The sequence below is a fragment of the Tinamus guttatus genome, unplaced genomic scaffold (assembly GCF_059628265.1).
Source record: "Tinamus guttatus ecotype Peru unplaced genomic scaffold, ASM5962826v1 Tinamus_guttatus_pri_ptg000383l, whole genome shotgun sequence".
In the NCBI taxonomy this organism is placed as follows: domain Eukaryota; kingdom Metazoa; phylum Chordata; class Aves; order Tinamiformes; family Tinamidae; genus Tinamus; species Tinamus guttatus.
Window position 1 is genome coordinate 854,598 of NW_028288917.1, and position 25,566 is coordinate 880,163.

The window sequence follows — 25,566 nt, forward strand, 5'->3', positions numbered from 1 at the left end:
ACATTCTGATTAGGAAAAATTGACTAACATATTTCTTTGCATCTTTCACATAATAGTTCCTAATATCTTTAGAGTATTAATAATTATAAATACCTCATTATTATAAAGCACTTATAGCACTGTATCTAGTTTGCAGATGTTTAATTAGAAGATCTCTTTATTTATTATTTATATCTTGATAATTTCAGTCAGTTAATCAACAGATATACAGATGTCTTGTGTTTCACCGTCTAACTCATAGGCAGAAATAACTCTATGTATATTTGTAACTGAAGACAGAAATAAAAGTTTTCTTTTTCTTTTTTTTTTAATTTACACTATGATGTGTGAGTTTTAATTCTAACAAAACCTTTTTCTATCTTTTAAAAATGAATATTAAACTACATACTCTTCTTGTACAATTCAGAGAAAAAGTAAATTTGGCACAAGGTACTAAGAAGAATAAAGATTTAGAACTTGAGGATAAGGATCAATGTAAAAATAATATTATAGGAACACTTACGGGAGATACTGTCAGCTCAAAAAGTTATACATTTCTCTATATAACTATCTATATTTAATTTACATAAAATGCAAATATTTAAATCAACATAACCTAAACTAGAGTCTAAATTACAATACTTTTATTATCCTGTCCGTAACGTCGCAACATCTTATAATATGTATAACCAAAACATACCCTAGAAACATATTTAAAATGCATATTAAAAAGTTGTGTTTTAACTTACTCTTGCCTTTTTCTTTTTGGATCTTCTTGAAGGTACTCGTGATTCACCATATAAACTAAAAGGCAAATAATGTGTAATTTGTTGACTTTGAATGAAAAGTATTACACTGAATTTCCCTTCTTTTCTTCTTATCATCTTCTTATTAATTTAATAATGCTGTTAAAGCCTTCCAGCCACTGAGTAGTTTCAGTATGGAGGAAGAATTTAAACTATAACAAGAGACTACTTTTAAATGTAGTACTTTCACATTAAAAAAATAGTACTTTAAATATTGACCCCTTACAAAAGCATTGTACTACTTAAGAAACTACTAAGTGATTGGTTTATAAAGTCAAGAAAGGGATGTATCAATAGTACCAGAAAGGTGTTAGGTAGGCAGTCACCCTGAAAGCAGTACGTCTTTGCTCACTCTTATTAAAGAAAAGCAAATTCCATGAGCTCCCATTTCCTGACTGCCTCAACACCAAAGCAGAAACAAGATGATCCATTTGCCAGTCTGAAGCTTTTAATCATATAAATAAAATATAAGTTTTATGCAAGATAAAATAATGAATTTAGATCTTCAGTGTGAATCCAAATTCCAACCAATCACATTGGCTAAATACTATAAAGCTAATGAAGTTATAAGCTCATTATGAGCAGATGCACAGGACTTGCTTAATTTCTTTCCCAATACCATTATTTTTTGAGTAAAAATCGCCCCAAAATAGCCACCATAAATTTTCCAAAGTAGCGATAATAAAATACTTTTCAACACAATAGAACTCTGTTATAGAGTTAAATTCTGAAAAAAAAGTAATTTTATTTTTTTCATAATTGCTGGGAAATTACTAAGACATTGTTCTTAGTGTTTTTACGAAGGAATTACACATTGCTAAGTAGTATGAATTCGTCAAGTCACTCAATCTAGTTCCCCAAAAGACCTCTAAATGGTAGCTCTTTTTGTGTACCATCAGTTTTGCCCAGATCAACCAACACTCCTTATATACAAGTAAAAGGCTGAAGTATTACAATGCAAATCTTGAATTATCAATATTCAATAATTAGATGAATATATTTCATAGATTCATGAACTAGATGGCAGTTTTAAAATAGACACAATTGGTTTTTAGGGCGGTCAGCTAGAAATACCATCTTATAATAAAAAACAGATTATTTATGCATTAGTTCTAAAAACAAAGGAGTAAAATAATCTCCAGTTTTAAACAAAACTCTAACCACTGTAAATCATAGTGTGTTTTATAGTTACTCAGTTCAAGGATGCACTTACAAAAAGCAACGATTACGCAGTCCATATTTTTCTACTACAGTTATCTGTGTTTAATTTTATGACTACTTTTATTTTGTGTGGAACTCAGTTCTTCAAGAAGATATTTTTGGAACCAGAAAAACACATGATATTGTGATGACTTTGTTAACTGCTCACTGAATTACATTTCGAAAGACTGGGAAGATACATAAATAAAACAACACATAGTGTGTCCTCAACATATCTGTTTCCATGAATTAAAGCAGTTAAAATTAGAGACTTATTATTTAGAGGACAAATTATTTGCAACATGACCAGGTACCAGATCAACAAAAGGGGTTTGGAAAATCAAACTTGATTTTGCAAAGAAAAGTTATATGCAAAGACAGCAAGAATTACTCCTTGCAAATGGAAAGTTTAGCAGGCTGAGCAAAACAGTTGAACAATCAAACTAAAAATGCAATCAAGCTACAGAGGTAAAACATATGCCAGCCACAAAGAACAGAACTGCTTTCAATAACTGTGAAAGCAAATATTATGCCAAATCATAATACAGAAGGAATGCATCACACAGAAAGCAAAAATAACACTTTTGTAAATGTGTGCTGCTCCGTAAACTAAAAAATTGACTGAATAAAACTTTCAAGAGGAAAGTGATAAATTAGAATTTGAGTTCATCAATATTCAGCATCCTAAGTCTTCACCTTTTAGAAAATATAATAAGAGAAAATTTTGCAAATTGTGGAGGACTGCTTTTGTTTTAATGATATCAAGGACCTATTAAGAAAGTGCCTAAAAGTGATCTCAGTTGTACAAGATCAACCACACACAACCAATGTACTTGATGGTTAAATTCTTCAGTTTGGCAATACTGTTATAATAAATTTGATTCACAAAAAAAAAGAAATGAGACAATATCTGAAAGAACAAGGAGAAATATTGCTAAAACTGAAAGGTAATTTTGTCAGAAGGACAAATGGGTAGCCTCAGTGTGGGTCACAGCCTCAGTGGGAATGTCTTTCCACTTGCTTTGGTTTGGCCTGGATGTCCATTCACAGAACCACAGAACCACAGAATGGTTAAGGCTGGAAAGGACCTCTAGAGATCACCTAGTCCAACCCCCCTGCTCCAGCAGGGACACCTAGAGCACGTGGCACAGGGTGGCATCCAGGAGGGTTTTGAAGATCTCCAGAGAAGGAGACTCCACAACCTCTCTGGGCAGCCTGTGCCAGGGCTCTGTCACCCTCACAGGAAAGACTAAGATTAAAGATTAAAAGAAAGATTAAGTTCATGTGGAACTTCTGGTGCTTCAGTCTGTGGCTGTTTCCTCTTGTCCTATCGCTGGGCACTACTGAAAAGAGGCCAGCCCCATCCTCCTCCCTCCAGAAAGAAAGTTTCCTTATATCACAGAGAACAAGAAATGACTTCTGCAAGTTCTACCTATGGACCCTGTTCAATTTTATTGATATGACAGATGCCTAGAGAACTGCTTACAGGCACAGTTAATTAAGTAAAGTCATTCTTTGGTTAATAAAACTTTTTTAATGATAGATGTGAACAGTACACTGTAGTATTCCTTCCAACTGTATTTTCATATGAGTATCTGTTTTAGAAAAGATGCTTCATGAATGAAGAATTTCACATGTTTAGGCAGACAGAATGTACATTTTAGAAGTACTGGTCTGAGCCACTAAAATATCCACAGCTCCTTTCGAAGAAAGCCCAGATGGTCTACACTCATGTATCCCCTCATTTAAGTGTCAAGTGGTTCATAAATTTTGGGAAAACAAATGATTTGCTCAATAAATATATTTGCTCAATATATAAGAAATTACATATTTTTCTTTTACAGAAAGCAACTGCAGAAAACTGTGAAACATTATAGTGTTCCGTATTGGAATTTGCAGATATTAAGGTGAGTTTCATCAAACTAGGATATATCTAGATCTCTTTATTCACATTATCCAACTAAGAGAAATATACGACTGAAAATAGCTTTAGCACAGGTAAGACAAGTGGTGTTTTGGCAGAGGTATTTTAGTTCACTGCAGCTTCCGCTAATAACAGATGCCTCCACCCACAGATTTTTATAATGATTTCCAAATTTCTGATTTCAGTGGAAGTAACATTTATGTCATGATAGACAGAAATATTTTAATTTTCCATCTAGTGAACAAAAAAAAAGTATTTTCCTTAAAAATAACTTTAAATTATTATCCAGATATCCTGCTAGATACTTATTTCAAAAAAAAAATCTATACACATTAGTTTTTCACATTCATTCAGAAGGCTAGAACAGAATACAACAGCTTATCTTTCTGATAAACAGATTACATCTGTAACTTTGTACTCTGCGATACATTTAATTCCAGGCAATTCAAGATGATAATCACTTTACAAAACATACTGAATGTAGGCTAAATTTAACATTACTACTACCCAATTGCAGTATTTATATAAAAATTGGAATGCTCCAGGAATTGCTAATAGAATTTTTAAAACAGCAGAAAATCAGCCAGTATCTAAATACTACCGTTACAGGTTGAAAGTTCAGTTTCCTAGGTTAACAAAAACATGAATAGGGACACTTTTCAGTTTAGCAGTACTGAATTAACTATTATTTAGACAGGAATCATTTATATAGTATATAATGCTTTTTTATTTTTTTTTAATGTGCCAAAGCTATCATGTAACTGATTTCACTATGGCTAGAAACATACTCAAAATTACTGGATTTCCCCAGCAGAACACAACCAGGGCCTCTTCAGCTAATAAAACACAGTATAACACCCATATGCCTCATGTCACAACCCAATGACTTAGTCCTCTTATGAGCTCTAATATTCTAGCACAACTCAGTAATCTTAAAGGAAAACTGAACAGTAAACTGATAAACTGATATTTCTAAAAACTGAACAACATATGGTGACACAACAAAATCTCAAATAACTGACAAGAAATGAACTACTACCAAGTAAGATAGCAAATGCAAGATGAAAAAAAAAAGCATGCTGACAACCAGAAATACCCTAAACAAATGAAAACAATATATGAGCATTACCACTGACAAAGCAATTAAACGTGATATTTAATTTCTAATCTACCTGGCAAGTCTCAAGGGTGGCTGCTTTAGCATGTACCTAAACATTCACATAGATTCTGTAACACCAAGAGTCTTGTGCTGTCTGTGACAAAAACAAGTGAATTGCAACTACAGAACATGAAACCTGTAATATAAATATAAATAGGATACAGAATATAAACATGTCCTGTCACTTTTATTGGACCTTTTTTTTTTTTTTTCAGATCATAAAATACACTTTAAAAAAGAGAAAGAAATCAGTCCCTATGTACAACTGAGAAGAAGTCTGTTAAGAACATAACGATTGAAACATATTTTCCTGGATCTAACCTACATTAAATCTTTCAGGCTCATTAGTTAATTTAAATGAGTAATCAGAAGTCATGACTTGTCAGTTAATTAGCCATTCACAATAATATTTGAGGAACTGTGTATGAAACCTAAAATGAAGATGTGAGAGACAATAAGAGAGGTTAAAAGTAAAAGCTGACATACATTTTATAAGACATTTTACGTGACCTTTTACATGCCTTTACATGCCATACAGAGGCCAGTATTTGCCTCCATTGATCTAAACTGCACTAGTCTTCCTTTGTAGTCAACAGAGATAATATGAGCAGCTCCAGAAGGGAGAATTCATTCCACACACTTACAAATCCTCCACTGAATTTTAGTAGAGCTGATAAAGTTCCTAATAAATGAGCTAATGATAAATGCCTAAAAGTATGTAGGAACAAATCTGGATTTGTCTTTTCAGCATTTTGCAGGACTAAAGTATTTGACATAGGAATGAACCAAGAAAACACTTACCACCGAACCTCAGAAGGTACCCTAGAGGAACACCAGTATGGTAATGGTTTAAATTTTTCTCTGCCCACTGCAACATAAAAATGATTATCTTCTAAGCCATCTGAGCTTTCCACAGCACGACCATCCAACGTGTACAACCTGTTATCAAAAGAAACAGAAACTGTAAATCAGTAGTTCAACCACACTCAAACTGTATGTGCTTATTACTTAGGATTCAAGCCAGAGTCTTTGGGAAGTCCTGTAGTGGTTTCCCTGTGGATTAGCTCCCATTGCACCTCCACCACACATAGTACCCCTCTCACGTTCAGTAGCTCCATTAAAAAAAGAGCATAACATAGGATATATGAAGACTCCTGGAAGAAGCTTACCTCAGGCATATCAGTCTGTATTTTCCAGTAAAGACTGAAACTGAAATGTCCAACACACATGTCTAAATTCCAAAGAAAATAAATGGATACTATGTGACGGAGATTCTTTTCCTGAGAGAAGGTGACATCTGTCTCCTCTTTTATATAGAACATAGTAGGAGTAATCATCACCTAAACATGTCATGTACCATGACATTGGGAAGAAGACTCCAACACATTTTCCAAACCTTCCACATCTCAAAAATGTGGATATGTAAATGAGGCTTCACATTGGTTGAGCAGTTTGGACCATAGGATGACCAGGTAGGCAGCACCGCATAGTACAAATGTAGTTCTGACAGGATATATGTCTCAAAGGTAACTTTTTACAAATGTTAATCAGGCACTATAGCCCCTGGAAGAAGGCTGAGATCATAACCAGAATAGAGATTTACATCAACATCTTATTTGGTAGGTGTGAAGACGCATTTGACACCTAAACACATGCATAAAGGGTAATCTAGATATAAAGACACATGAATTTCAGAGTTGCCAGACATGGACTTAAAATTGTCTGAGGACAGACACATCCACTCCAGGGACTGAGATATTTCTTTCAGATCTTTAAGGGAAGATCTTCCACAGCTTGTTGCATTTCTCTGAGCATTCCTACTACTGCAACCAACTTCAGGGACAAGTATGAGACTGAGAAAGCACACCCTGACAGAAGGATATGGTAATTGCCACCCACTGTTTTATGAAGAAAGGTTCACTCTAAAATGGCTACGCCATTTGTTAAAGCTATCCAAAATACAGAAGGCAAGCAGATAAGATCAGTGAAAAGCTGATAATACCAATAAAAGTACTTAAAGGGTCAAATGCAGACTCAAACACGGTGCTAATTAACGCACCCTGCTACCCGACAGCAGGGAACAGCGGTGTACACACCAAAATTATCCAGCCAGACAAGTTCTGAGAAGATCTAGCTGATAAATCATTAGAGAAAAAGAATCCAATGTGGAAAGGAAGTCATTAATGGAAAAGTCTCTGACTCTTTCTGAAGTCTCTGATTCTTCCAAAGCACTTGCTAAGCCTGCTCATTCTGTTCTGAAACAGGAAAAAACACCAGGGATATCTAAGGACCTAGGAAAGAGACCTTGTTCCAAAATGTAATGGGAATGGCAGAGAAAAAGCATTAATTGGCTTCAGAGCTAACCTGATAGGACCAATTCCTCTCTCTTTCTTTCCCAGGATAGGGGTGTGTTCCTCCTTCCATCATGATTCTGACAGAAAGGACATGATATCCCAGAGGATCTCAAACAGCTGTCAATACCTTTTAGTATCTCAACTCAGAAGTTTGTATGTTGGCAGCAATAAGAAACTGTCTTGATAAGAAGATTAAATGAAGTTGAAATATGTCTAAGTGGCAAAGAAATAAAGACAAGACAGTCTATGCAACAAGAAACACAGAAAAGTGGCTTGATAGAGTAAATAGACTGAGGGGAACTGAAAGGGAAGCATTTGCCATGTCTATTTTACCGTAGCACGAACCACAGTAAAAGGAGGAAGGCTTGGGGCATGCTCCAACTGCATTCTCTTCTGCATTGCATATAGGCAAACCATGGCACAAAACACAAGTATACTAAATTTGTCAGCATATTAGAGGAAATGGGAGATGATTGAGGCAAGTAGGACGTAGGCTTGCCCACAAACTCAACATGAGCCATGGAAAAAAAATCACTGTGACCCAACTACTGTGCCGAGGATAAAAGATAGGTGATGAGGTGTGTATTCTTCTCCTTTATATGACGAGGCACAAATAGAGAAAATGGAGAAGAAATGCATCCCCATAGTGAACAACGAGGCTAACAACTCCAGCACTTGCTTATGTGTGAACTCTCTCAAAAGAGAAATAAATGCTATGAGGTAAACAGAAGATAATTCAGTACAAGCATCAGCAGTTTTTCAATGCTACACAAAACCACAATTCAAAAAAAAATAATAAAAAAGAGCACAATAACATGCTCATAAAATTCAGGTTCCAAACCAAAACATTAATTAACAAGTCTACTTAGCCTGTAAAGCGTGGAACCGCAGGTTCTATGTGAAGGAAGACAGTGAGACAGACATCTGTAGAATAACACACTCTAAAGTTCCAAAATGATTTCTACAAAGAAGCAATATTCTCTGTGGAATGTAATGTATTCACAAGCTGTAAATGTGTGGTTTTGTAGTTTGCAGTCCTGAATTCTCTAAATATTATTACAGATATGGAAGGAGAACAATTAACCAAGTCTAAATACGCATGGGTCCCGAGTGATATATGGACAAATAATGTAACAAAGAAAACAGTTCAGTGTAAATTCCCTTTTTAGTTGTAGCTTTCAAGAACAATTCTGCCGGCAGGTAAACATTTTCAACATATAGATAGATCTCAGCAGAACAGTTGTTTAGAAAGATGGTTGCTTCAGAAAGAATCACTAAGCCATTCTGAAGTTAAAATAAATAAGACGGACATAGTAACACCTGAAAGATTTTCACACCTTGAAATTTCCCCCAAGAGGATCCTCTGAAGTGTAAGCTCTGAGCCTTACAATTAGAGCAAAGATCACATACAGAAAAGGCATTTTTTCATGTTTAGATGGAAGATTTCTAAGCACAAAAGAAAAAGAATTTCATTTCTGTCCTGAGAAATTAAGAGCTTTCTCTAAAAAGGTAAAAGCCTTTCATCTTGTTTAATTTCTCAAGTGATATACTACAAGCTCACTCATGAGAAACTTACTCATAATTTTTTGTTTACAAACTGAATATGATCAAAAATAAATAATCATTAATAGAAACAATTGACCTGAGAAACAATCCCTCTGCACCATAATTTTAAATTTTAAATCCTGCTTCACAATTGAAACAGCATTTAATGTTGTATTTACTACATTAACACTTGTCCATTTAATCTTACTGACATACCTCTGTGTAGCTGTAAGAATCCTTTCTATGATTTCTATAATCTTGTAATTAACTGCTGCAGTTTACTAGGATGTCCATTTCTTAAAGTTAAACATAGCATACACCAATGCTCTAGAAATATCAGACCAAATGCTACTATATAACAGCAAAATATATCAGGGTATATCTTCATGTTTGGTGTTATATGATTGCTTATTAGTTGCATTCATGATTCCAGCTGGCTGGAAACACAGACTAAGTTAATGTATGATTGTCTGCACTGTGGCCACACACAATGAAAAAAAAAAAATATACATTTTAAGGATTGTAAACTCTCAGAGTTTCAAAAAAAAAAACCTGCTTTTGATATATTGCTTCTTTATATATTGCTATATTGCTGATCAAACAGTGTAACACCATAACCTGATGTGTGCTATGTGCCTGACATTTGAACAGTGATACACTGCCAGAGTGAGCATTTTTATTAGGCATATTAATCATTGTTCCTCACCTGTTAATACCTCCTGAACGAAGAAGCATTTTTTCATTAATTAGGGCAAGGACACAATTCCAGTTTTTCAGAGTAAACCTTGGTATTAAAAATTTTATAGGTGGCTTGATCATCTCTCCATTGGTGAAAACACTGCCAAAAAGCAAAGAGGGTATCTTTCCTCAGTTAAGAAAGTCATAAAAAATAGAAAGACAAAATGTATAAATTTAACAATATGTGATAGCCTGGATAATTATTAGTACTGCCAGTTTGATTTCAACAGTTCATTTTTAATCTTATGCTATTTCATTCAACTTTAGAACTCATTCATAAAAAAAATGGTATCCTTGATATGCTCGCATCCATCTGATGTGACAGATGAGTCAAAAGCAAAATATACTCTTTAAATTTCATTTACTTTGTCTCCATGTTATTCAAAGATATCCTCATGATCCCCAGCACAAATGAGCACAATATGAGTAATCAGCACAGATTTACGAGGGCACTTCGCCAACCTGTTAGCCTTCTATGATGAAAAGTCCAGTTCCAAGGATGAGGGGAGACAAATTGTTTTTCTTGACTTTAGCAAGGTCTTCAACACCATCTCCCATAACATCCTCATTGATAACCTGATAAAGTATGGCCTGGGTAAGTGAACAGTGAAGTGGGATGAAAACTCGCTGAGCAGCCAGACTCCAAGGGCTGCGATCAGCGGCACAAACCCCATCTGGAGCCCCGTGACCAGTGCTCCGCCCCGCGGTCAGTATTGGGGTCCATGTCCTAGACGATGCAACGGAGCACACCCAGAGCCAGTCTGCACACACTGCAGAACTGTGAGGAACGGCCGCTGCCACCAGCGGCTGTGCCACCGTTCAGAGGGACTTCAAAGGGTTGGAGAATGGGCCAACAGGAATTTCACAAAGCAACAAAAAGAAATGCAAAGTCCTGCACCTGGGGATCAATAACCCTTGGCACCGGCAAAGTCTGGAAACAACTTCAAAAGAAGCTTTGTGGAAAAGAACCTGGGCAACAAATTGATCACAAGTCACCAACGTGCCTTTGTGGCACAGAAAGCTAACTGTATCCTGGGCAGCAATAGGAAACATCACCAGCAGGTGGAAGGAGGTCAATCCTTCTCTCTAGTCAGCACTGAGAGGACAACATCTGGAGTGCTGCATCCAGTGCTGGGCTCCTCAGTGCAAGAAAGACATGGATGCACTGGAGCAAGTCCAGCCACAAGGATGACGAAGAGACTGGAACATTGACATACCAGAAGCAGAGAGAGCCTGAGAAGAAAAGGTTTGTGGTGATCTCATGCATGTGCATAAACACCTGATGGGGAGCAGTGAAGGAGATGACACCAGACTCTTCTCAGTGGCCTACAGTAACAGGACAATAGGCGCAAATTGAAACACAGGAAATTCCACTTAAACATAGTAAGAACTTTTCTTACCATGAGGGTAGTCAAACGCTGGCACAGGTTACCCAGATACATTGTGCAGCCTCCATCCTTGGAGAATTTCAAAACCTGACTGGGCATTGCCCTGGCCAACACAGCCTTTGACCCTGCTTCAGCAGGGGTCTGAACTAGATGATCTTCAGGGTCCGCTTGCAACCTCAACTGTTCGTGACTCTGTGTCTAATGCATGCAAACTTTTTTTTCAAATACTTTATTCTCTTTTTAATTGCTACCATAAATTCAATATCCTGTTATACCCAATCTCTCCCTCAAAACAATCATGGTGCCAGAAAGCCAATTCAGCCTAATGTCACTGAGAAGCCCATCTTAAGAAAAAGAAAAGGAACTGACCAACTATGGTAGCAGATTCCCTTGTTCTGGGACAGAAAAAAAAAATGAATTGTACAGAAGCCAGCACTGAAAAACCTACAGCTGCAGAAAACACTGTTTCAAAGGAGGATTTTCAGTCTAGGCTGAAACTAGCAATTTCATACTGACAGTTGGGCAAACCTGTTCTGAGGTGCTTTAGACAGCATCTTATGCACCTTCCACCCCACCATCCTTTAATAATTACCCATGTAAATCAAATAGGAATCCGAAACTGCTTCTGTGCAGTGTAAGGGACTTAACATAATTAAACAGCACAAAATTCAATTAATTAACATTTATTAATACTTTATCCAGAAAAGATTTTAATGCTCAGTATGGAACAGCTTTTTCCTTCCTTTTCTTTTGTAACTGCCAATTAAATGTTTTGTTATTTGGAGATCACATGAACACATTTTATATTTTAATCACCCATTTAGCTTTGCAGTACCATTAATACAACCTCCTATATAGGTAAAACTACTGTGGCAAGGAAAATACTTTTCAAGACATGTACTCAAACTTTTTTAAGCTAAAAAAAAATAAAAAATAAAAAGAGGCCTACAACAAGTCCTAGCACAGTGTGTCAAGTTTCAGCCAAGAGCAAATATTTATGTCTGGATGCCACTTTAAAACATCATCTTGAAATAACAGAGGTCGTATTTGGAAAGAAGTTTGGGGCCATCTAGTGGAGCTTTCAGTATATTAATATAAACCCTTGGGATTATACAGTGAAACAAAGCATTTAATTTGCCCCAAAAAAAACTCTCAACCTCTTGTTCATTTACTTTCTTAAATATACTGCAAGTAGACACAACTTTTGTAGATTAAGTATATAAAACATAGAACTTACTTATTATCATTGTGAAATATAAAAGAGCAGAATAATCCTCTGAGGGATGATTTAGAAACTTCATCCCTAGAAACATATAAATCTAGACTAGGCAAAGAAAATAATATAGAGCATGAGGCATGGCAGCCATGGCAATGAATTACATGACCTGAAGAACTTTTTGCATCCTTAAATTCTCTTATCTTTATTTACCTATGGGAGACATACAGTGTTTGAGAATTATTCAATGAACACATTTTTCCGTTCCTTAAAGGAGCGATTCAGCACATATACAAAGTCAGAGACGCTCTTAAATTTACATTTTTTAACCTTAGGTCTTGGTTTTGACATTAGAATTATGTATGATGGCTTCACTACAGAAAAAAAAAAAAAGTATTATAACATTAGCCTGATGGTATCGTTTCCTACATCAAAGCTGAGCATTAACATAGCTTTGTATTTATTTCTGGGTAAAACTTAAAGAGTATTGGCTTTAACCAGCCAACCCTTCAACAGATTTATCATTCACAAAGCTTTGAGAAGGACAATTTACTGTAAGAACAGCAGCCTCAGCGCAACCTTTTCTCATGCCTAGTGAGGGCGAGCTGAGACACATGGAAGAGACGTGTGGTTTATCATTTTGCCTGTTTTCCTGAGAGAGTTTATCGAATATGGGACATAAATCTATAAGAAAACAGATTTTGTTATCAACCAAGACAACTGCTTGTTCATATTTTCCATTCAGGACACACTACTATGTTAGAAATCACCATGTTGCTTTATGATTCCAGTAGATTTTTTCTAAATAACTCGTGGATTAAATGTCATTTTACCATGTTTTCCATCATACACACATTTTGTATCATATTATAGTTTGGAATATTATATATATATATATATACATATTTGTATTTTACTAACACTAAACAATTAGGCACACAATATATTCTGTCATTCTCACTTCTTTTTTCCTTAAGAACACTTCATGAAAAAATTGGTATACTCTTATAGCATCCAAATCTAATTTAAATCAGTAGGATCTATGAAGTATGTAAATACAAACAGAATTCAACCATTCTGAATAATGATTCGTATACCAGAATTTCACTACAAACATTTAGCTTTAACTGAACACAGACATTTGGGAGTTTGCATATACTATCAGAGCACAAAACTTAAAACCAAGAGTAAATGTCTGCTTTATAACACTTACTTGATATTACGTGGCTTATTATAGAAACATTGCCATCTGGAAGGCACACGGATAGTACTATGCACTACTGGTTTAATCTGCAGAAAAAAATAAATCATATATCATTAGCTGATGCAAGATGTTTAAAATAATAGTTTATTCTCACAGCATTGTTTAAATATAAACACTAGTCCCAGTCTCAGCTGCTATCTTTGTTCAGGACAATATGTTATATTATTAGTATTTTGGAAAATCTGCCATATTTGCAAAATCCCCAAATTTTCCCCATTCTGTGTTTTCTGTCCTAGAGAACCTACGTCACATTGACTCATAATTTTGTCCAAAGGAGATTCTGTTCTGAAGCAACTGGCACAATTTATTCAACCAGAGAAGTCGTCGTGAAATGGCCTGATAAGCTCTCTCCCTTGAGAAAACAAGCTGCTGCCACAGCATTTCCAATACTTGCTAAACTAAGAAGTGGAAAATTGAGATTTGGGATCAAAAAAGATTTTCCACATAGGAGTCCAAGCCAAAAAAAAAGACCTAAATATTTATAGTTAGTAAGCCAGCAATTTTAAACCTGTTTTCCCCACTTACTGAAAAACAGTCATTCCTGGCAACACTTAGTTTTAGTTTATGCCATATAAAGCCCTCTGCGCATCACTAATGATGCTCAAGTGATTATACACTTTTATGTAACTTTGATTTATTCATCCAATGGCTACTGACAGAGCAAATAACAGAATTTGATCAGACTAAAACTAGTAATAACTATCATTATGCTAGTTTTCCACCCACCTCTGTTACACAATATGGAATTACTTGGTTTTGGGGCTGTACACAAGTGATTCTCTTGTACCTCCCGAGTGTTACTTACACTTTTTCACACCCCCCTTCTGCCTTTGATCTGACAGCAACATATGTTCTGTGATGAGGAACCAGCAGGAACAAAAATTTTGCTGCTAGTGTTAACACCAAAGTAGGAAAACATAAATCTCCAGTTTAAAACCTGTCCTCAGATGTAAAAGCTGTAAGTGCAGTGGAAATATAAAAGGTGCTAAGAATCCGTTAATCTGATCTCTCCCCGATGGGATTCTATCAGCAAATGTATAAGGGAAGAAGTTGGTTAGACATAAAACAATTCACAACATCCCCTTCAGCTTTCATTTTGTATTTAGCCTTTAATCAGTCTCACTGGCTATATCTGTACCAACATACTAAAAAGGTCCAGGGATATGAGGACATAAGACCCAGAATGGCTCTTATCCCTACCTAAACACTCCTCATGGGATAGTCTATATAGCTCATAGGAAATGCTGCCCTCCAGAGTGCCAGCTGGCATCAGCCAAAATGTATCAGGGACTACAATAAAATTATAAAAAATTTGTTCTACCATATGCCAGAGCTAAAGGCCACATACTGGCCCTGTCCGTACTAGTATGAAGGTGGCCACTGAGTACTGTTTCTGTTCTAAATGGAGTGTATATGACAGCTATCAGTTTTCCAGCTGAAAAGAATATTTCTGAACCACAACAAAGCTCTTAGACTGGTCAAATACTGTGGAACAATTCGTTGCAAGTCCCATCCGGACAGGGACTTGCTGAATCTATACTAGTGAAGCAAACAGTGACAACACGTATCCTGCAGCCCCAGCATCACTTAATATCATCTGATTATTTCATAATATTAAGCTTAGTCTCCAAAACACAGTTCATGCCTATTTTGAAGAGTTTCTGGCCCATGCTAACTTCCAGCTGTGACTGTGAATTGGTGTACAAGCTGGACCAAGTCAAAACCATGTCAGGGACTGTCTTAAAAACTTAGCAGTATAGATCACCTATATGTTCTAGTATTCAAACATGTTCTAGGAGACTGCTTAATGTATTAGCACAGATTCAGTCAGAGGGAAACAGACTCTGGAATAATTGACCACAACAGCCACCACATATATATGTCCTTTTGTCCTTGATCCTGGTTGTTTCAATGGAAAAGAAAGTACAGGAGGTGCAGAATAAACACACAGGTCTCATCATGACAAACAGCCATGACACAGCTGGGGTGTCTGTCCCAATCCAACAGCTGTGATCCCAGATACATAAGACATGCTCACTATAATCACTTAGATCCTGTCTGTGCCTTAAGTCTATACACATGAACAAAACAGAATTTGGCTCTAAATACTATTGGATAGGAAGAAAATAATAAAATATAGCAAAAGCCGCACTCTCAGAGTGCCAAAACCAGTATCTCACCGCCAAAACAGTGTTGTGAAGTATGGCAATAAAATGCTGCACAAAGAGAAGCACAGCTATCCAAATTAGATGCAGATGCTTGTTTCATTACAAAGTTTTGATAACGCAGATTCAAGAATACAAGTTCACTGGTGATTTTTTTATTCGCAGTAATTAAAATGTGATTTTAAATATGTTTTATTATAGAATTTTACAGACTTGGATTTTATTAATTTGTATCAAAAATAAACCAAAGTCATGACCATTATTTCAAAAAATAACTTTCTTATATAAAAGTTAACTGGTAAACAGAGTTAGTCCCAGGTAACTCTCATAAAAATGGGTCAAACTCAGTGAAGCCAGCAGCTTAGTCCAGTTCATTGTATTTTACTATGAATGTAATGACAGAGAGGAAAAAACAACAATTGAAAATCTCTGTTTTAAATTGAGTTCCAATTATAATACAAAATGTAGAATTTTACCTAAGGCCTTTCCCATTTAACTTTTATGAGCGCAAAGCCTGTTTGCATTCAGTGACAGAATGCAAAGTTCCCATGCAGAAGGCTGATCACTAGGCCTAACTGGCTAAGCATGCCCAAAGGACCTCCACAGTGTATGCAGGCTGTACCATGGGAGGGAGACTAGACTCTACACCAAATGTGTAGGAAGACTGGCCTCAAAACCAAACATTCAGTGAGACAGCTCGTATAGCTAGTGGTTGACGCTACATTATCTGCACAGACTTTGTGTAAACACATGCCACATTCAGGACCTCCCATATACCTCAAATTGCCCTCCTCATGTTTGCTTTAATTGTAGCCAAAGTCCTTTCTACTACTACCATCTTATTTTGAGGATTTGAATGGGACTTAAATAGGGCCCATTTTATCTGCTGTCTCAGACAATAAAGATTGTTCATAACAATAAACACAGCAGAGAGGTGTCAATGCAGAGGTACACTGAAAGTCAAACCGACAAAAACAACTAAGAAAGGATATGCAGTTTAGCATTCCTGCACCTATATTGAAATGGGCCACAAAAACTTGCTGTAGTAAGTAGGTATCGTATTGCAATAAGTACCTGAAGTAAACAGGTATCATACAGTTAAAACCCACTGTTTTGCGAAATAAAAAGTTACAAAAATGAGCTATATGTAGTCCATGGGATTAAGCTTTATTAGATACAGGTTTACAACCACCAGGTTTTGTCTGAACTTTTCTTGTCCTCTGTTCCAGTTCAAATTCAAATAAGCTAGCTTAATGCCTACGTGGTCTAAGAAAACCTCTTTGATTTCAGACTGGGATAGAACATGGAAGGCCTTATTTAGCCAGCATAAGTTTCAAGAAAAACCATCAGAGATCAGAGGTAACTGCAGTGTCTAAATTACCAAAATAAATTGCAAGCCTAATCATGCTGTTTTTGGAAAATTTCCCCATCTAAAGCCAAAGGTTCAGGGGCAGGTCACGCAAGCTGTATGAACATAGTCCATCTCTCAGCATAGACACGGGTGTTGGTTCAACTGATTCTTCTTTGACCTTTAGCTTAAGGAAGATAGTGAATAAATTTTTGAGGTTCTGTCCAGGCCTGTTTATTATGTTTCTGGGATCAAGAGCATTGATATGCTCAGTAGACAGGGCAGCTCACCACCAGTAACTACTCTGGACTAGCTGATCTCCAGAAGACCCTTCTAATCTTATCTATTCTGTGATTAACTGCTAAATATGGGTATTAGAGCTAATGCCATTTGAATTACTACTTGCACAGGCTACTGCAAAGAGTATAGAAGTGCAATAATTATTCTTAATTATTAAAGAAATAATAATTAAATAGAAAATGTAATCGAAGGAAAATGACGAGAAACTGCAAGATAACTTGTATCAAAATTTAGGATAATAAATATCTGCTGTATTGATGACACTACCATACTATATTCTTCCCTTAAAAGTTATATTTTAAGTGTTAAATACAAATGATACAAACAAAATAATAATATTTTTAAAATAAATAATAAATAATACTTTATAGTAATTTAAACACTTACCATCACTTCTTTCCTTTTCCCCTGTTGCTTTTTAATTCCTATTTCAAAATAACTGTAATGGAACAAAAGACAAAGTAAGTAAAACTTGTACATTTATGTATCAAAAGAAATGGACAATCCAAAAACACTCACTGTAAAACTCCGACCCAGTGACTAAGAAACAAAAGAAATGATGCTAGGACCAGTACATCAGTTTACCACTGGTGGAAATTAAATATTACACACTTTGCCACCGCAGTAGAACCTAAATCCCACTAAAGTGTAGGGCTCCCTATGTTGGAAGGGTTATACAGCTGAGAAGGACTACTTAAAAAGATGACTCTTTGGCCAGGAATTACCAGCAGATATTCTGCACGAAGTATTAGCCACATGTAATTGTATGAAATCCCTCAAACTAGTTTATGGAGTAAAGCAATGGGTGAGAATTCCCTTTATCAGCTCTGGGTCCTAAGTCTAAAATTCTCCCTGAAATATGCTATACATCTTCTTATGGCCGTAGCTGTGACTCTGCTACCCACTTTCAACACAGCAGTCTATTGACTAGTGTACTTGTCCAGAATACCCTGTGTGTGTGTGTGTGTGTGTGTGTGTGTGTGTGTGTATGCATACAGAGAGGGTGACTTGCAGCTGGATTTACTTCACAGCTTCACAGCTCCAGTACAAAATTCTGCAAGTCATCAACTAAAATTCAAATTCTGAAATTATTTTTCACTATATATTTGTGATTTTTGACTAATTATATACATATATACAACAGCATATATACATGAGGGAGCTGGGCCTGTTCAGCCTGGAGAAGAGAAGGCTGAGAGGGGATCTAATCAGTGTCTATAAGTACCTCAAGGGAGGGAGTGCAGAGGATGATGCTGGTCTCTTTTCAGTGGTGGCCACTGACAGAACTAGAGGTAATGGCCGGAAACTGAAACATCAAAAATTCCATAGGAACTTAAGGAAAAAAATTTTAACAGTGAGGGTGACAGAGCACTGGAACAGGCTGCCCAGAGAGGCTGTGGAGTCTCCTTCTCTGGAGATCTTCCAAACCCGCTTGGACGCAGTCCTGTGCCACGTGCTCTAGGTGACCCTGCATGTGCAGGGGGGTTGGACTAGATGATCTCTAGAGGTCCCTTCCAGCCTTAAGCATTCTGTGATTCTATGATTCCAGTGATATTTTTAAATCTACAGTGCAGGCATCAACAATTTCACTATGCCAAAAAACAAAAACCCGCATCATACTTTATTTCTGGAGCCTTCATTTTCACTGAAATCTGACCAAAACTTACATGCAATCTACAGTGTCACACCACAGCTAAACTACTCTCTATACTGATTAGCTAAACTAATTAAACTAATTTTATCTAATAAAGTAATAATTATCTAGCTAATCTTGCTCAAGCAAAAAGAGATTCTCTAATATCACAGGAAAGAGGTTATTTCAATAGGTCTTAACTGCAGAGAGACACACAAAACTTCGCAACTTTCAGATCCTCCAGAAATGCCAAAACACAGGATCACCAAAAAACAATACTAGCAAAAACTGACAAGCACAAGAATAAGATGTAGCATGAGGAGAGAGAGAAATAAAACTGTCGTGGTTGCTCGCAAGTTATCAAAGCAGCTACATCACTCTTCCTCAGAGTCATGACCAAGCACTACTCCTTGCAGTGGAAGCAATTATCTGCAGCCCAGAAAAGAGATGTCCGTCCCAAGGTAAGTCTTACTTGTCCATGACCTTGCTCCTCTTGTTGCCATTGTCAATACTCATGTATAAAGAGACCTTTGGAATTTTTAAGAAATTATGTACCTCCATTTCCTTAAGAACAAAGCATAGGAATGTCGGTTTCACATTCAAAATACATGGCACTAATAGCTTCCAAATGTCTCCCTTAGTTATCTTGTTAAAATGGCACAGTGGAGAAAAGCTTTTAGATCCTGGATATTCCTGGGAATATAGCTATTCACAGACACAAAAAAAATGAGCTATAGCTTTAAATGCTATACACACAAAAATATTTGCTCACAGATGTTAATATGACAAATCTGAAAGCATGCACATGCTTTAAAAGTCACTTAGGATTTGAATTCAAATGACTAATGCAACAGTGCATTAGTTCTGCCACTGGCCAAAATAAAGGCCACAGCCCATCTCTGTTGCTCCAGGTTCCCCAAACAGCTATAAGAGCAGTGGATGCATGAAGCCAATGCTCCTCTTGACTATTTCTCCCACACTGAAGGTTCTTCAGAGCAACACTAAAATTGAATAAATCTTACTAGCTTTAACTACTCCTCTCTTGGCCAAACAGAAACATAAAAGACGTAGCTGTCTGTACATTTTGGAAGATAATTCAAAATTTGCACAGACATTCAGGATGAAACATGTAGTATCCTATAAAACTCAATGATCCTTTTTTTGTTGTAATTTACTGTCCACTGTGAGTACCGTTGCCCTCTCTGGCAAAAAATCAAAGCTGTGTTTCTCTGCTACTGATAGTATCTATATACAGATTTGCCTTCGCAGGGCAGGAGCAGATAAACTGTATCTCTACCAGCGTTATAGTGCTTCATATGATAGTGGACTAAAAATATAATAGTAGATTAAAATCAACACTGAAAAGACTTACAGTCTGATAAATTAATTAGGGCATAAAAAAGAAAAAAAAAAAAAAAAAACTTGATCTGCACCATTTCGTTTCCCAGAGGAGCAGCTTGGCTGAGTATGGCATAGATGCCAACTTCAACAAATTCGCCTTTGCACTGTCAAGTGTGGTAGGGAAGTGTATTTTTAAACCTCCTTTTCTTCACTCATTCTTTTGTATTTAAAAGGTGCATTTCAGATGATACATGTAACTTACAGGGATAAAATCCTGGCAATGATCAGGCATTTTACGACTAAACCGGTGAATACAAGAAGTGTGTTGACTGTTAAGACCATAAACCACCCAGTGGCAAAGCATAATCCTTGTGCTTCACCACACAGGAGCCATCCAACACCATGCAGAGCCTCCACGCAGAGCAGGGCTGCAGGCCCTCTTTTCACAGGAGACCTCTCCATCTCCCCAAGCGGCAGCCAAGGAATGACCAACTACGGCCATGGCTGACACCACAACCAGCCAGGGTCTGTCACCAGAACAAGAAGCATGGCCAAGATACCTTCCACGTAAGAGAAATAGGAGGAGCATCGCTGAGACACCTTCCATATAGAAGAAATAAGAGGAGCATCATCAAGACACCTTCCATGTAAGAAAGAGAAATAAGAGGGGCATCATTAAGAAACCTTCCATATAAGAGAAATAGGAGCAGCAGCATCAAGACATCTTCCATGTAGGAGAAACAGAAGGAGCATCATTGAGACACCTTTCATTTAAGAGAGGAGCATCACCTCCCATGTAAGAGATATCAAAGGGGCATCACCAAGACACGACCCATGTAGGCGAAATAACCAATACTGGCTGGGGAAGGGCTCCCGTGGCACCATGGCAGACGAGACCACTGCCCGCACCACTGGCACCTCCCGTCGCCTGGGCAGCGCTCCGGCCGGGCCAAGCCTTTCTACTTACTCCAGCTTCTTGAACTTCTCCAGCCCGGCGGCCACGTACCGGCCGCCCTGCACGAGGTCGCCCAGCTCGTGCACGCGGTGGCCCTGGCGCGGCGTGTAGAGCGCGCGCACGCCGAAAGGCGCCGCCACCGCCTCGGTGAGCTGCGCCAGCAGCGCCTCGAAGGTGGGCACGTGCCGCCGGTTGATCACGAACTTCTTGCCCGGGTAGAAGGCGTCGCCGTTGCGGTAGACGAGCACGGTGCGCGCCGGCACCAGGTCGGCCCGGCTGCAGCCCGGTGGCGTCGCCGGCGACGCCACCATGGTGCCCCGCTGGGCGGCGCTCGGCGCAGCGAGGAGGCCTCGGCGCCGCCAGCCCCGGCCCGGCCCGGCCCGGCCCGACCCGGCAGCCCCGGCCCGGCCCGGCCCGCCCCCGCCCCGGATTGTGACCGCGACCGAGGCGGCCAAGTGAGGGAAGCGCCCCGTGGCCGTGTCCCGAGGAGGGCCCCGCCATCGCCGCGGCCCCCCCGAGCGTCTCTGCAACGCTCACAGGCTCCGTCTGAAGTCTTTTTTTTTTCCTATACTGATTGATTATACTGATAGTTTTTGTGGATTTTTTTTTATATAAGCTTTTTATATATAAGCTGCAGAACTTGCATAAGGTGCAAAAAAATGCACTTTTTCTGAATTCATACACGACCCAGTAATGTATCATAAAACTTCTAATTATGACAACAGTTAGAGAATACAGTTTCTTTTATATAAATGAATGTAAGCATGAGGCTTCATAACTCAGAGGAATTCAGCAGGATATTCTTTCATCTTCTCATTGATCTCTCTTACTTTTAGTACCTAAATGCATTTACTCCAAAGGCACCCAAAAACAGTATATGCTGTTGACCTACAGCAATTTAAGGGGAGGCATAAGGAGGAAAAGAGAAGCTTATCCCAGACAGAAAATAACTCCTTTTGATGAGCTCTGCTGAAGAACGCCAGTGCCTATCCTCAGAAGACAGGAACCACATTTCCAAGCACTCAGAAATGCAATAAATTTTCACTCACTTATATCAGCATGATTTCAAACTGTACATCCACCTAAAACTGAGAATGAGTACTCTTAGGGGAAAAAAATTAAAGCAAAAGACTATAGTGAAGACTTCCAGCTTTTATTCTAATCTTTATCATAGGCTTGCTGGGATACAGTTCATAAATCTGATTATTTCTGTGTGCCCAAGTTTTCTTCTGCTTGTAAAATATAGATTACCCACTGTGTAGAAATATTAAGAATCTTAACTTGGTAGAGGCTATAAAATATTTTTGGACTTCAGCTAGAAATAAAATTTTACCTTTTCGCCTATATCATCACATGTTAAGTCATTCAGATACACAAAGTCAAGTCCTGAGATTTTTATTCTTTGAGATGAAGAGAAAACTTTCAGCTAAAAGCAGAAATTAAAGATAATTTGCTTAGCAAGTCCATGATTCTTTTCTCCCTTTTCATTAGCCAATAAAAATTAGCCTGTCTGTAATTTACAGAATACTCCTTCAGCATGTACAGGCTTACACTATGCACATAATGGAATATTTAGAAGACATAAATTAGGTGACGGATTATAGAATTTATTTAGGAAAAGTTATAATTCTCTCAAAGATATAATGCTGATACTCATGTTTTTGTTCCAGGTTCATATTATCAAAAGATGCAATTGTCACCATCATAAAGTTCATTAGAAATAATTGTTCCTGGCAAGATAGGAAGCACTAGTGCTGGGGCTGCAAAGCAGACAAGGGGCCTTCACCCATGCCCTGCATACTACAGACTGTAAGAGAGCTCAGATTGACTCAGGAAAGTGGTGTGGGACACTCTGCCTCCGAGACACAAGCAATAGCTCCAGGGAACTGCTGTGATCTTCTTCAGTCAGAGGGTTGGTAATTTATTTCCAGGGCTTCCAGCATCAGTTGTCAGAATGTCATTTTTGGAGAATATCATAAAACTAAAGTGGTTGCCATGCAGGGAGGTCCATGTGGCTGAAGGTTGTGGAACCCACTGACACCTTCTAAGGTAAAAATATCGGGTCTGAATCCTATCTGACCTCTGCCTGCTCTTTTAGCAGAGTTCAGCTGTGGATGTCTTCAATCACTCCCTCCTAAACAGGATGAAATACAGTAGTGTGGAGAAAGGAGGAGCGACATAGGAGCAGCACAGGAAGAAATGAGGATAGGATCTTTTCTGTAGCCCTAAAATGAGATAAGTATGAGGGAAAGGAGGGGAAGGGAGGAGACACAGGAGAGTCTTGGCCTGCTACAAACATGAAATACCATTAAAAAGGGATGTCGCCAGCTTCCGCTAAGGTGTGGAGGAAGAAAACGTGGAGTGTGAGGACATGGGAACACTAATTTCCTGGCATGGGAGGTAAAAATGGCAGGCGCAGACTCCTCCTGCTAGGAAGAGGAAATGGGGGAGTTGAAAGCCTAGGCACAGAGGGCTCCAGTGAGGAGAAATTGGGTGCCTTGAACTGAGAGCAAAAAGAGAAGAGAGGGACCTTGAACAGGGCATGGAAGAAGGCAAAGAAGGAGGATGGGAAGTACAAAGAGCTGGAGATGTGAGGAAAAGAGCTGAGATGTGAGCAACCTGAGATGGAAAGATTTCCAAAATATTATTTTGGAAATATTTTTTCTTTTTTTTCTTTTTTATTTTCCAAATTACCTTATGCCTGTTTCCATGCCAGAGTCTGCTCGAAACACCTGTTAAGAAATCATATTTGGAAAAGGGTCGCAGAGATCCCAAAGCAAAATTACACATCAAATAGTAAGCAGTCATTGAGTCTAAAGACCAAACATTAACCATTTATCTTTCCTTATTTTGGAACGATATTTTATGTGTGGGTGTAATTCTTTTTGCAGTATAAATACATATGGCTATTTATATCTTAACAGTGCAGTAGTTATCCTGACAGTCTCACAGTGAGATTTAATTCAGGGCACATTTTCCTGGCCCTGCTTGGTGTGTGTTGCCAGATGCGTGGCACAGAGCAGCACTAGCACTTGCGTTACCAGCCACAGGAGACTTACACTATTACTGCATGATCTACTCTTGGTGCTGAGCCAGTCCAGTGGTGCCTCGGCTCCAAACAAGAACTGCAAAGGATTTGGCTGGAAAATCAACAAATTCCTGGGAGCTACTGGAAGTCAGCATCCTTGGTGCTGGGCAGACAGAGGCGGGGAGCTGGATCAGGGTATGCTGGCTGAGAAGATCACACAGATTTGCTTTAGCATCTTCGTCCTGAGTTCTGCTTCATGTTCATTATCTGCAATTGTGGGTCTGTGTCTTGCTGCACTCTGTCAGGAAAGCAGAAGCAATAGGATCTTAGCAGCATAGAAACACAGGCCCAGGAGGGTTCAGAAAAGACTGTCTAGCCCCGTGGCTAGATTTTGTCCAGCTGAAGAAGCTACTCTTGCGCTAAGCACCTGTTTTAGAGCTTAACTGACCATTTGTTAGTTTTTCCCTGATATCCAAATCAAACCTTTTTGGCCCTGCATTTAACCTGATTCCTCATTCCATTGCATTAGTGGCATTGGAAATAATTGGCACCTAATACCACTATAAAAAGCTTTTGCATCTTGTATATATTCCTTACTTAACTCTTTTCTAGACTAAATAGATGTCCTAGCCATTCCTCACAGGTCATGTTTGCCAACTGTTGGTCAAAATCCAGTTTGCCAAATTAAGACCCTACTTGCATGAGGGAAAAGAAAATAACTCCCTTCCATGTCTTACATGGAGCAGCACATCCCAGAATGAAATGTCTCCTTTGATACCTTCATCAAACCTTCAGTTCAGCTGTAGCTTGTGGCTAATCCCAACCCTGAAACCTCCTAATATTTTTCTGCCTTTTGCATTTAATACCTGGGCATTCATTCACTTTTTCTTATGTATAATATGTTCCATTGGTTCAAATCATATAAGATGAATAAAATACTGAATAAATCCACTGAGTAAAAACATTTTTAAACATGATTCTGTCTCCTGCATTTCTTGAAACCGTCCTCGCAGTAGTTTACCTTCCTCACACTAATTTGGAAAAAAGCCATAATCCAAATCATCAGTATAAATATTGAGTAGAACTGTGTCCAGAACAAGCCCCACAGAGCTCCAACTTGCCCACTCACTTTGAACCCCAAAACACCAATGATGGTACTTTTATAACAATTTTAGATGCAGTGCATCCACCTTCTAGACATTAATCAAAACTGTTTCTTGTTT

At 38.0% G+C, this 25,566-nt stretch overlaps 1 protein-coding gene across 1 annotated transcript in view; it reads right to left on the reverse strand.

Annotated features, from left to right (window-relative positions):
• DCDC2C (doublecortin domain containing 2C) overlaps positions 1 to 21,626 on the reverse strand; it is a 35,514-nt gene extending 13,888 nt beyond the window's left edge. The window contains exons 1-6 of the mRNA XM_088530538.1: positions 21,328 to 21,626; positions 17,774 to 17,825; positions 13,523 to 13,608; positions 9,674 to 9,805; positions 5,870 to 6,007; positions 729 to 783 (exon numbers count right to left, since the gene is read on the reverse strand). Of these exons, the coding sequence (XP_088386664.1) occupies positions 729 to 783; positions 5,870 to 6,007; positions 9,674 to 9,805; positions 13,523 to 13,608; positions 17,774 to 17,825; positions 21,328 to 21,626 (762 nt within the window). The remainder of the gene's footprint in view (positions 1 to 728; positions 784 to 5,869; positions 6,008 to 9,673; positions 9,806 to 13,522; positions 13,609 to 17,773; positions 17,826 to 21,327) is intronic.
• Positions 21,627 to 25,566: the final 3,940 nt, after the last annotated feature.